This window comes from Sceloporus occidentalis, unplaced genomic scaffold (genome assembly GCF_023333645.1).
Source record: "Sceloporus occidentalis isolate IW3139 unplaced genomic scaffold, rSceOcc1.0.p SCAF_4, whole genome shotgun sequence".
NCBI lineage: Eukaryota > Metazoa > Chordata > Lepidosauria > Squamata > Phrynosomatidae > Sceloporus > Sceloporus occidentalis.
The window spans coordinates 149,000,408-149,014,588 of record NW_028316984.1 but is presented as its reverse complement, the minus strand read 5'-3'; the positions used below and the strand labels follow the sequence as shown (position 1 = coordinate 149,014,588).

General features: G+C 38.2%; 1 protein-coding gene across 1 annotated transcript in view; it reads left to right on the top strand.

Annotated features, from left to right (window-relative positions):
* The window catches only part of RYR3 (ryanodine receptor 3), a 442,959-nt gene that overhangs the window by 319,360 nt on the left and 109,418 nt on the right, over positions 1-14,181 (top strand). Inside the window, exons 68-70 of the mRNA XM_089521997.1 lie at positions 4,107-4,194; positions 4,309-4,401; positions 10,728-10,748. Of these exons, the coding sequence (XP_089378123.1) occupies positions 4,107-4,194; positions 4,309-4,401; positions 10,728-10,748 (202 nt within the window). The remainder of the gene's footprint in view (positions 1-4,106; positions 4,195-4,308; positions 4,402-10,727; positions 10,749-14,181) is intronic.

Below are 14,181 nucleotides of genomic sequence, written 5' to 3'. Positions count from 1 at the left end.
AAGATGACAGTTATGGAGGGAGGAGTCTCTTCTTCCAGGCTAGCCCTGGTGCAGCTGGGCCGCCTGCTCAACTCCCTCATAGGCTGGAAGATGACAATTATTATGGAGGGAGGAGACTGTTCTTCCAGGCTAGCCCTGATGGAGCTGGGCCGCCTGCTCAACTCCCTCATAGGTCGGAAGATGACAGTTATTATGGAGGGAGGAGACTGTTCTTCCTGGATAGCCCTTGTGGAGCTGGGCCTGCCTGGTCAACTCCCTCATAGGCTGGAAGATGACAGTTATTGAGGGAGAAGTCTGTTCTTCCAGGCTAGCCCTGGTGGAGCTGGGCCGCCTGCTCAACTCCCTCATAGGCCGGAAGATGACAGTTATGGAGGGAGGAGTCTCTTCTTCCAGGAACTATCATTCTTTTAAAAAAGCAAAAATAAGAATTTTTGATCCAAGATTTTCCCATTGCTTTAAAAGAGACCTGGTGCTAGGCTCTGACATCTAGGAACTCAGGGAAACATAAAATATCTTCCTCAGGTGGAGGGCTATATTTTCTTACCTTATTTTAACATATATAGTTTTATATGAAATATTAGCCTGTTTTAATAGTGTCAAAATATCAAGATCCAAGTGATGCATACTTCAGAATAATTTATTCCCTTTATCTTTGGCCCAATCAGCAAGAAAGTAGTGCCTCTCTCATTCATGCAAGTCAAGGTTATTTCATGGATCAACAAACAGTGTTAACTAATGCCAGCAAGTGGAAAGTTTGATAGCTTTGACATCTGACACGTGGAAGAATAGAGTGTTTTCTTGAAAAAATCAATGAAGAAGTAGGACAAAGGGAACATTACTGACCTCAAGCTTCACTAAATTTAGGTTAGTTAGGGCGAGGAACATGTGACTGATTTCTTGAACATCAGCTTAAATTCTGTGAAGCATTTTAGAAGCATTCAAAATGAACAGAATATAAAGAAAAGACAGCCAAAAAACAAAACAAAACCCATCTTAATTCAGACTTACAGTTCTCAGCCTTCTAATGTAGCTTGCCTGTTACATTTTACAATTCTGAATATGTTAGCATTGTAAAACTCTTTTGAGTGTCTAAAATTTAATAAGGAAAATAAACAGTGTTCATTTCAATTATCAGATGTAAGTTCTTTGGCCCCAGTAGCTTGTGTTCCGCAAGACAATTTAAGCTGTTCATTGGTAAAATCAATGAGTAGCCTCACTTATTGCAAAGTGAACATTTTCTTAAGTCACTCCTGTTTTGACAACTTATAATTTTAGAATCAGAGAAGGTTATCGCATGGGGGCAAAACCGTCCCCCGTTGTGTTCTAACGAGCACGAGCGCGGGCGCGCACGGAGCGTGATGGGAACCAGAACGCTAGTTTACCGCACGGTGGAATGCCGCCGCTGCCGCCAGCGTTCCCATCGGGTTCCCGATGTGTTCCAGGAGGCGCCATTTCCGGGAACGCTTTTGAAACTGTTCCCAGAAATGGCGCCTCCTGGAACACATCGGGAACCCGATGGGAACGCCGGCGGCAGTGGCGGCATTCCACCGTGCGGTAAACTAGCGTTCTGGTTCCCATCGGGTTCCCATCACGCTCCGTGCGCGCCCGCGCTCGTGCTCGTTAGAACACATCGGGGGACGGTTTTGCCCCCATGCGATAACCTTCATAGACTGATATTCTGCATGCAGGTATGAATATAATATCCTGCACATGACTATGAGATCTCCAGCACATGGCCTACCTCCTGGTGCAAGCCCCATGGTTACCAACATTTTCAGTGTAGTAGTCCCTCCCCCATGGCAATTTCAATGTCAGTGGACAACAGAGATGTGTTCAGCAATTTTCCTTTTACAGGATGCACTATGACAGGCATCATAAGGAACCTTTTGGGGGTCCTCAGGAGGTCCCTAAGGCCTGTTACAGACAGCCAAAATAAAGCTGCTTCGAGTCACAGTGGAGGTGTGGTGTTTCAATGATGCATGCGTCCTAAGAGTCAGAAGTCGCACCAAAGCCACGCTCCAGCCTTACTGGAGCGTGGCTTTGGTGCGGCTTCTGGACTCTTAGGACGCATGCATCATTGAAACACCACACCTCCACTGTGACCCGAAGCAGCTTTATTTTGGCTGTCTGTAACAGGCCTAAGAATGAAGTTATTACTGTGTATCCACCTAAAGGTACATAGCTGGACTTGTTTCTTCTGTTTCCTCCACTCTCTGCTAACATGGAAATGGCTATCTCAGGGGATCTACCATAATGAAAAGGTAGGTTAGAGGATTTTCATCCTTGTGTGGTCAGAGCACAATTCTGGCCTCTGCAATGACCAAAAAAGTGGGTTGCGATGGCATAAGTGGCACTTATGGCATCGTAATGCACTAACAGTATGCCTGCCACAAACTTTCAGATAACTACATGCATCTTACAAAGTGGTTTTCCGGCCTATGTTTGTGTGTTAAGTCTTTAATATTTGTATTGTTTCCAAGATTCCCATTACTGCAATTCTCTGTAACTCCCTATGTAGAATTGTATTTTCAGTATATTAAATGCTTACAGCCCATCTGTGAAAAGAATAAAGAGCATCTCTTCTACAAACACTGATAGATGCACATTTCAACCTACCATTTTTGGCCAAGGTACTGGAACGGGTGATGGTTTCTCAACTCCAGGGGTTTCTGGATGAAATGGATTATCTAGATCCATTTCAACCTGGTTTCAGACCTGTCTATGGAACAGAGACAGTCTTGGTCACCTTGGTGGATGACCTACTCAGGGAACGGTACAAGGGGAGTGTGTCCCTGTTGGTTCTTCTGGACCTCTCAATGGCTTTCGATACCATCAATCATGGTATCCTTCTGGACTGCCTCTCTGGCATGGGAACTGGAGGTACTATTTTAGAGTGGCTCCATTCCTTCTTGGAGGGGTGAGCCCAGAAGGTGGTACTGGGGTAGTCCTGCTCAGCCCCCTGGCCAATGCCTGTGGGGTTCCTTAGGGCTCTGTGTTGTCCCCTATGCTATTTAACATGTATATGAAACCACTGGGAAAGGTTTTCTGTAGTTTTGAGGTGCGGTCATCAATATGCAGATAACATTCAATTCTACTACTCCTTTCCACCTCAGTCCAAGGAGGCTGTCCTGGTCCTAAACCAGTGTCTGTCATCAGTAATGGACTGCATGAGGGCAAACAAGTTGAAACTTAATTCAGATAAGACAGAGGTGCTCTTGGTCAGTCAGAAGGCAGATCAGGGAATAGGGATACAGCCTGTGTTAGATGGGGTTACATTCCCTCTGAAGAAGCAGGTTTGCAGTTAGGGGGTACTCTTGCACTCAGCTTTGAACCTGGAGGCCCATGTCTCTGCAGTGATCAGGAATGCTTTTGCACATTTAAAACTTGTGTGCCAGCTGTGCCCGTTCCTTGAGATGCCGGATTTGGTCTCGGTGGTACATGTCTTGGTTACATCCAATTTGGACTTCTGTAATGGGCTCTACGTGGGGTTGCCATGATATCTGGCAGACCGTATCTCTCTGTATGAACCAGCCTGAGCCCTGAGATCCCCTGGAGAAGCCCTTCTCTCTGTCCCACCACCATCATAACCATGGTTGCTGGGGTCACAAGAGAGGGCCTTTTCGCTGGCTGCCCCTAGACTTTAGAAACATCCTTCCCAGGGAGATCAGAATGGCTTCCTGCTTGTTGGCCTTCCACTGGCAGGTTAAAACCTTCTTATGCAGGCAGGCTTTTTAAAACAGTATGTTCTTAAAGGGCCAGCTAGGATGTTGTATCATTTTAAGTACTGTATTTTAAAATCTTTATCTTTTAACTATATTTTTATTCTTTTAATAAGTACTCTATTTTCATAGTATAACATTTTTAATTCTGTTTTAATGTATCACTTTTCTATATTTAAATTGTATTGTTTTTTAATATTGTGAAGCCACTCTGAGTCCCCCAATTCTAGGGGAAAGAGTGGGATACAAAAAATTATTCTAGTAGTGGACTGCTACCTTTGCTTATTGGAAATGATGAGCAGAGGGAATAAAAGGAAACAGCAGGAATAATTTTGTATAGAACGGGTATTAATTAGATGTTAGTCAAATAAATTTACTTCTTTTCAGATCAAACTGGCTTAAAAAACCAGATGCAGATTCTGATGAACTTTTCCGAATGGTAGCTGAAGTTTTTATCCTCTGGTGCAAATCACATGTAAGATATGTTTTTACTCTTTAGTTGTATAATATGCATGTTTATAGAGTGAATATCATTAACTTTTTACATCAGTATTCTGAAACCACAGTTTAACAAAGGGGTTTCTTTCAGAATTTCAAGAGAGAAGAACAAAATTTTGTGATTCAGAATGAAATCAACAATTTGGCATTTTTGACAGGAGACAACAAGAGTAAGATTTCAAAAGTAAGTTAAAAATTAGATTGATCCAAATGTACGATATTTTATCTTGTAATCTTCTAATTTAATAGAACACAGCCCCCTTAGTGAAATATAATTATAAAAATTGAATATAATAGATGGCAGTAGAATATATTTGATAGTGCAAATACACTGTTGTGAGGGTAACATTGCAATATAAATGTGTCTTTTGTGTTTGTGTGTATACTGAAGAAAGATGAATTTACTCTTGTTTGTAGTTATTTGTGCAATTAAATTTAAAAGCTTGAGATGAAGAAATTCATGAGGAAATGACAGTCAGTAAAACACTTCACTTTACCTTGGAGACTGACATTTGCTGAACATCTCACTGGAGTACATCTCACTGAAGTTACTGGAAGTTGCATATATGTAAATATGCATAAGACTGTGCTGTCAATCAAACTAAAATCAATTTAATTTAGTCATATTAACTGTGATTTACTTCAAGTAAATATGCATAGGATTGCACCCTCTGTTACGATACACTTTAGATATATTACACTACTTTGTAATAGAGGCCATCAGAGTTACCCTAGCCATAAATAAGTTGATGATTAGCTATGTGTGCTTCTCTGGGCAGAATCAAGGCTGTATGAACTCTCAAAGACATAACAAGAATCATGAGTCAAGGACAGTTGATCTAGAACATAAAGTAGGTAACTAGACATGAGCAAATCCTAAAGCAAAGTTCAAAGGCAAACCAGAAGCCAAATAGAGTCTTAACAGCAAGTCAGGTAAGCGAGATCCAGAGGAAAAAACAAGGAGCAGTCTAGGATCTGAAACCAGTCAACTACGAATAGGAAGAGCCACATCAAAAACAACAGGAGGTCAGTCAGGAAAAAAAAGGCAAAGAAAGCAGGAACAGGTGATAAATTTCATAGTGCAGGTACAGACATAATTGCCAGAACTGAAGGCCCTTCAGTATGAAAGTATGTTGCTGAGTTACCTGAGCCTCACACATAGAACAGCCAGGTATTTTAGCAATCAGTCTTTCTGGGTGGATGATTTTTTTATGTATTCTCTCAAAGGGAACTATTACTCCCAAGGAAATGCTTCCTCCTGAGGATTTCTCTCTTTAGTTTGCATCCACACTGCAGAATAATCCAATCTGACACCACTTTAATTGCCATGGCTCAATGCTATGGAATTCTGGGAACTGTAGTTTTTTGAGACATTTAGCCTTCTCTGAGAGAGTTTTGGTGCCATAACAAACTACAGTTCCCAAAATTCCATAGCATTGAGTCATGGCAGTTAAAATGGTGTCAAACTGGATTGTTTCTGCAGTGCAGATGCAGCCATAGCTGAGCACTTTTCCTTAGCTTTGAACTGAGTCTGTGTTTTCATTTGGCATCATTTTTCAGACAGGGGGCTGGGTTCAACCTCCTTTTCTGACTCTAGGGCCATATCTCATATCTCATTCTAGAGATGCAACCTCTTGTATATCCTGTAATCTGTACCTGGTCCAGGTTCAGTGTGGTAGTTGTTTCATTGTCATCCTCAAGCTGGAAGAGTCTTCTGGCTGGTTCATGGCATTGTGTGAAGCCTGTACCTTCCACAGTGAAGCTTGGTTTCAGGAAATTAGATTTCAATTAACAATCTGCAGTTTAAGCCAATACTTGCAGTATGCAAGCTTCATTTAGCAGTCTGTTATGTACGTACCATCTTAATTGTTCTTCACTGACAATATTCATTTGTGATTTATTAACTTTAGCAACATAGCCTAATATGAAGATGCCTGTAAAATTCATAATGAATAAGAAATTAAAAATTTGCACATGATTGTTAAGTATTTTTTGGGAAAAGAAGAGCTTCACATGAATTATAATATCATATATCAGTTAATGAAACTCTTACACTTTATAATGTTAAATATAATGGATTATCTGAAGTGTACATTTGAAAAATAAACATTCAGGTTAAAAAAGCATAATACCTATAAAAGGTAAGTAGCTCTTCTTTAAATAGGTTTTTGTAAGCAGTGATAATAGATGCCTGGGTGATGTGTCTGTATGAGTAGCTGGCTTTCTGTAAGTTTCAGAAGCAGTCTGTCATCCAAGTGGAAGTGGGAGATGAAGGCTTTCATGGCCGGCATCCATGGTTTATTGTGGGGTTTTCGGGCTATGTGACCATGTTCTAGAAGATTTTCAGAATTCTCTGAAAATGCCAGCCACAGATCCTGGTGAAATGTCAGGAAGAAAATCTTCTAGAAGATGTCCACATAGCCCAAAAAAACCACAAAAAAACATGGAAGTAGGAGACTCCTCATCCTGAAATTATGGCCATGCATTCCTGCCCTTCTCCATTTATGTAGCAGAGTGTTGTACAATGTGCTTTAAAATAGACAGTCTCAAATAATCACTGTTTTCTCCATGAACTATTTTTATTTGACGTATGAGAGACATCATGTTCATCCTGATTGTCTAGATGTGTTGAGAAAAGAGTTTCCATTGTTCTTTGTTTGTTGTTGTTAACTGCCATCAGGTCAACTTCAACTTATGGCAACCCTATGAATGAGAGGAATCCAAGTCACCCTATCAACAAAAGCCATGCTCACCTTTTGCAGACTCAATGCCATGACTTCCTTGATTGAGCCTATGTATCTGAAATGTGGTCTTTCTCTTTTCCTACTACCTTCTACCTTACCAAGTATTCTTGTCTTCTTTACTGAGTCATGTCTTCTCATGATATCTCTAAAGTGCAACAGCCTCAGTTTAGTCATCTTGGCGAGAGAGTTGAGGCTTGATTTGCACTAGGGCCCATTTATTTGTCTTTTCAGCAGTCCACAGAATCCATAGAACTCTTCATCGCAGTCATAAGCCTGCATTTCACCAAGCTGTGGCTGTTCCCAGTTCAGGTGGTACTGGAGGGAAATTCATGCAGGCAGGCCCCTCCTCCTTCTGGCCATGTCGGTGTTCCAGGAAATGAAAAAAAATAAATTCCATTAAGAAGACAAAAAGAGATGCTCTTCTTGAGATCCAAGTTCCCTTTCTCCTTTGTGACGCTACAGGCTTCTTTGTTAGACACAGAGCAATGAATTAATAAAGAAGCCCTCCATATTTTTATGTAAGGAAACGTTTTATGTGCTGTTTTGGTTAAACATGCTAAATGTAGTCCAATTTCTTTCTTTTTTTAAAAAAATGATTCATCTTTTTTTGAAGTAGAAACCTCAGTTGATCAAGCCCCAGTCCATTGTTGCTCTCTTTAGGTTTCCTCTGATGTGGCTAAATTTTCCTGCCAGTGCCACCTGAACTGAGAACAATGTGCTTTAAAATAGACAATCTCAAATAATCTTGACAAAATGCAGGCTTGTGACTAACACTGTCAAATATTTTTTCTGCTGTATTATTTTTAGCATCTTTGCCTGGTGAAGAAGCCAACAGGGCTTTAAAAGCTTGCACTGTGTATTTTGTGTATTTTAGTTGGCCCAAAAACGATATCTCTGTTTTGTGGATTTTAGATGTTTTTGTAATTTGCTACATGGCCAATATGGCTACTACTGGATATGTTTTCTGTATGGAAGATACCACACTTTAGCTACATCAGAGAAAATCTAAGGAGAGGTTTTCCCTGAAATCTTATTGATATGATTGGGTCAGACTTTGCATTATACCCTTTGACTGCTTTCACTATCTCACCTCACTATAAATGCCACTTCATTACTTCTTAGACTTTCATGTTTTGAATAAAACACTCACTCACCTCAAACATTGCTGTGTTTGCATGCTCCATTTCTTGTTTTACTATATCTAGCTTCCTCTGATTCATATTTCTCACATTGTGTGTTTCTATAATACATGCTGTGCAGCTTCAGACTTTGCTTTTACCTCTGAGCACATCAATAGCTGAATGTCATTTCATCTTGAGTCCACTTGCATCATTAGCCAAAGTGCTACTTGCAGTAGTCCTCTGCTCTAACCCAGTAGTTCATTTAGTGCAATCTGACCTGGAATGTCATCTTCTGGCAGTATCTTATGTATCATTTTGGATTGTCTCATCATAGAGTTTTTGTGGTAGAAATTCAAAAGGAATTGACCATGCCTCCTTGCTCACAGTATTAACAAGTGTTAGCTATGTTGCCAATGACACACACACACACACACACACACACCAGTCTCGCTGTGAGAAAAAGTTCAAAAACTCCACAGTTGTGTGGTTTTTTTAAAAAAAAGATGTTCATATAGTTTAGGACATTTCCACTGCCTTCACCATGCTGTTACTGCTGCCTTATCTAATCTTTTTCTTCTACTTCTCTTGTTTTCTGTCTTCCCTTCTCATCCATCTTCCTTTCCTTCTTTCCCTTCTTTCCTCCTGTTCCATTTTCTTCCTACCAGTCTTCCTCTTCTCAGACCCCCTCTTCTTCTTTATTTGAACCCCTCTGGCAAAGCAAAACCCAGAATGCATGGTGGGGGATTGCCTTTGTGGTCTGTTCCAGCTCTATGATTTTATGAATACTAGAGAAGCCCAAAGGCTTCCTCCCTGAGTGTCCTTGAATGAAGACTACCATGTCATTCCCACCAGGAATAATGCTTTGCCTCCTCCTCATACCACCTGATTGACTTACGTCCCTGAAGCCCGTAAAAAGCACATCGTCTTCTGGTAAGAAGACTGGCATGTGAACAGAAAAGTTGTTAGGTCCTGCTGCCTCAGTGCTCTGCAAAACTGGGTAGATGCCTAGGCTTCTTGTTGGTGTCAGGACTTGGGCAGGGTTCTTCTCACTGGGGTTTTTTGAGAATCAAGGAACTTTTTCACACACACACACACACACACACACAATTACTCAAATATTATTTCCATCCCTACTTTACTGTGAAGTCCACTGAACTCAGAGGAGCTTGATTTGATTTGCTGTTCATATGACTGGGATTGGTATGAGGCACCAACTTATTTACCTGGTCTTCTTATGACATGAACTATGGTACAATGTTTTATATTTGTTAATCTTTTTTACTTTTTTATATGAGTTTTTTTTAAAAAAAACCCAATGAGAAGTAGAACCTTGATTGTTACTTTACTGTTAACATCTTGCTTTTTAAATTACCATTTTTAGAGGAGTTCTTATGCTTTAACATTTCTACACATTATATAATTTACTTGTCTGGTCCACTTTACAGGCTATAAAGTGATGAATATTCAGATCAGTTAATATTGGGCCTTGCTATTTAGTCTCTCCATATCACTTGTGGTCTTCTGCTTTATGTTTAATGAAGATGGCATAAGCTTGTATTTTATTGCAGCAAATAATGGGTTTATATACAGCATAATCCTATTATGTCTATATAGAAGGAGGTTCTGTATTAGTTGAGTTTACTAAGTATGTTTAGAACTGCAGCCCAAATATTGACTAACATACTTCAGATATGGAATAGAAGAAATTGCCTATGAATTATGATGATGACAGAATCTGGAGCTTGAAGGAGAAACTGACATGGGTGGTAGACCTAGCATCCATGACTTTGTATACACAAGTCCCAGTGAAAAAGAGTGAGAAACATTGCCCTCAATTATGGTGCTTCAGCTTTGGCCTAATCAGTCTGGCATAAATATTAGAATGTTAGCATTTTGATTTTGCTTGGTCAATACAGCAGTACTTTGACTTGAAGTGGAAAACATCATAAGGCTATCGGATGAGAAAGCAGGAAAATGCAACAAACAGTACTGCTTCCACTGGTGGTCCTCATGGATTCTGAACAGGAGAAAACATTATTCTGGTCTATAGAGGTTTCTCTGTCCCTCAGAATTTAGTTTATTTTGTAATAATCATTTGGGTTTCAATAAAGACAAGTAGACTATACTTCTGGTTTTAAAGGTACTGTATTTTTTAAAATTGTCTGCCTCCTATATCTGAACCAGATAGCTGAACAACAAAAGGAGAAAGAAAACTTAAGAGTAAACATAAAATCCTGCACAATGATGTAAAACTAAATGGCTGTTCATCCTTTAATACTTTCTGGTTTAGTAGAGAAAGGCTTTTCAAAGATTTATCAAATAACTTTCCTCTGTTAGCAAAATGCTTTGTGTGCTTCATGCCTAAAGATTTTTAAGCTAGGCAATTAAGATATGTAATGAAAATGGAAATTGTAATATATACTTGAAATATGGTAGTATAGTACAATAACTTTGTTATAGTATGCAGAAGATTAATATCATTAATATGGACTTTGTCTTATAGTGACATTTGATCCCAGTTCTAAAGGTGATAGAGCAGACTGCTGTGTTTTAATTATGCATCATTCTTTATTAACATTCATTAAACTCAATTTATTTAAAGCTGAGCAAGTTTTTTTAACTTTTCTTTTCTGATAATATGGCAGCAGATTGCTCGAAGGGGAATGGTAAGTTAGTGAACTTTTAGTCTGAAAAGGCTAATTCATTTGAGTTGTACTGAAATAACAGATTTTTGTCAAATAAATTACTGAAATACACATTCCACTCCATTAATCTGTTATTTTTTTAACTTTGTGTAGGTGATTTCATGAAGGACACATGGAGATATAACTTTCTTTTTGTATTTTACATCATTTATTTGAACACAATGCAGTATCTACTAATAAATATGTTGCATATTGGCCAGTCTTTCTATTTAAAATAGTATCTCTTAATAGGTGCTTAAGGTAATTCAGAATCACTAATCTTAAGTAAAGGAACTCAATCTGAAGCTTTACACAGCAAGAACAAAGAAGTTCGTGTCCATTTCTCCAGTCAAGTCAGAGCTGTAATTCAGGGATGGAGAACTATTGGCCTTTCAGATATTGTTGGATTACAGTCTCATCACCTTTGACCATGGTCCATATAGACCTGGGCTAGACAGCTACAGTCCCTCATTACCACTCCAATTTGTATGAATGTAGGTGATACAAAGATATTAAATAAATTATAATTAATACAGAACGTTTCTTTGGCAGCAGGTACCAGGATGGGAGTGTATCATAATTTCATTATATATAACAAATATACAACACACACACACACACACACACACGCACACACACACACACATATATATATATATATAACACTATAACACTATATACAACAAAACCAGGATGGGAGTGTATCATAATTTCAATATATGTAAAAAAAAAAAAAGGTCAAATTCTTAGAAATTCAGAAAACTAACCCAGTACAATTGTATTAATGTGACACATCATGTCTAATTGGTAGCCCAAGATACAAGTGTATCTCATCTTTCTCATCTGAAGAAACAATTGGTCAGCTGTTCAAATGTGCATTTGTGTTGACCATACAGGCAAAAAACCTTTTATGTGCATAAATATTTCCCACAGTATTGGGGCAGAATTTTGAAAATATGCTGGAGCATTTGCTAGAAATATATGGCAGAATTTCAGTGTCCAAAGGAACTTCTAAGTACACTTCTCAATACTGAGAGACAGAAGAGCTTCATCACTTTCTGCCTCTCTACATACTATTTAAAGCAAAATAAATTATGTAAAACATAAGAAATTATGCAAAAACTGTTTTTAAAAAACAGTTATATTTACATAAATTATTGAAGTCAATAGGTTCAATGTTTCTTCTTTCAGGCTTCTCATTTAAAAAAAAACACCATGAAAAACTTTGTGTCATTGTGAATTATGATGTAATCACTTTGAATGCAACTACAGTGGTATCACTAAAGTTGGCATCACCCAGTGTGATAATTCATGGTGTTACCACCACCCATTGACCTCTTCCCATACCACATCATAAGAATCCTTAGTAATGTTTTTTGTACTATAGTTACTCATAAATCGTAATTTCCATATTTAAATGAATGTAATGACAATATTTGTGACTTAAAGAAAATTAAATTAAAATTATTTGTATACCGCTTTTCCGTCTGATCAAAAGTTTAAAATTAAATACGCTGGCAGCATGAGCTTTCGTAGACTTCAGTTTGCTTCCTCAGATGCATCAAATGCATCTGAGGTTGTAGACTGAAGTCTACGAAAGCTCATGCTGCCAGCTTATTTCTTTCAGTTAGTCTCAAAAGTGCTACAAGATCTACATACTGATTCCACAGACTAACACAACTACATCTTTGAATTCTGAGAGAATTAAAATTATACCTTTAAATTACAATACCATACACACAGCCTAAAGGTATTTGCATGTGCATAGTTTTCATGTGATTAATGTGAAAATTTGGTAAGATGGGATGTTTCTAAAGAAAATTTAAAATGAAGATTTTTTTAAAAATATATCCTTTTCAGAATACTTGCCTTTCTTTTTTTCAGGTATGAGTTGGCTGGCAGTAAAAACAAATATGTCATACTTTTTTTTAATCCTCCAGCTTACCAGAATGATTTTTTATATTTAAAATGGTTTGATAAACTCAGTTTTAAAGCTCTTATGTCATACTGTCTTTTGCAAAAATTCAGCATGGTTTTGGCACTGGAATTCCAGGGCAACAAGACTTCCTTCCCTTCTTACCTTGCAGCCCCTGTAACTTCCCAAAGATTAATGTCACAAAGTTTTGTAGACCTCTAAAGTACTTCAGTGCATTGAGAGCTGGAATGAAAATGGGATACCTCTCCCCTTCCTCTCAATTACTCTGTTTAATCAGTAGAAGGCCATGTTTGGTGCTGCCTTTGTAAAAATATAAATATATTAATAGATCAAGTTTGCAAGTTTTCAAGGAAGAATATTTGTAAATTTGCATGAACAGTAGGTCAGCCTTCATTGAATCTGTATACATCTCTTTGTTACTCCTAATTTAGGTGACTGATGCTGACAAAAATGGCAGAATTATTTGCTTTTGCTTGTATTCAATCCAATGTATAACGACTATTCAGAGTTTTAGTGTTTGATTTTGATCATTTGCAGAACAAGTAAACTTCTTAGGAACATTGCATTTATTTAACAATATTTAGACATTTAATGTAATTTTTAATTACCCCTGTTTTTAAAATCTGTTTTCCCAAATTAGAATTCAGCTGTCATTTATTTAAGTAATTTGTACTGTATTTGTAAAACACGGATCTCATTCGCTCACAATAGTTAAGTTTCCACTGAGTATTTTCAAGGTGTGAAAATCAGAGACTTCATACAGCAAATTCAGTTTCAAACTGTTGTAATATGTGAATCTGCAGTAGGACCTTGTGTATGTCAGTCCAAGTAACTTCCATTCATAGTTTGGAAGTAACTCATTATAAATAATGACATTACCTCTGCAAAAAGTTACTTTTCAAGTTAAATTGTGCCAACATGTAATTTTAAATTGTGCCAACACATAATATAGTGACACCAATGTTTTCCCACAGTTTTTCCTCTTTAACAGTACTCAGTAGTGGTAGGGTACTGTATACCATATGACCAAATGGGCACTGCAGGACATCATCAGTGCTAGCTGGATCTTTCAGAACCGGAATTGTCTAATGCAACACATTTGTGTAGTGTGTAGAGCAATGGTCAGATGCTGTATATATATAAATTAAATGATATGATGCTCTAGAGTAGTAATTCCCAAATTCTTGTCGTCCAGGTATTTTGAACTTCATCTCCCAGTAGGCTCAGCTACCTAGCCCAATGATCAGGGATTGTGGGAGTTGAAGTCCAAAACACATAGAAGACCAGAGTTTGGGAACCATTATTTTAGAGTCACTGATTCTGTATATAGACTAAGGATATTATCACATTGTACTTAAAGCGACTTATCCCTGATGGGATACAGTCACGTTTAATTTTAAAACTAGGTGTTATGTCATGCAGTCACAGTCAGGTGAGTGCAAACCGTATGCAGTCCAGATCCCAGCTGCACTTTTCAAA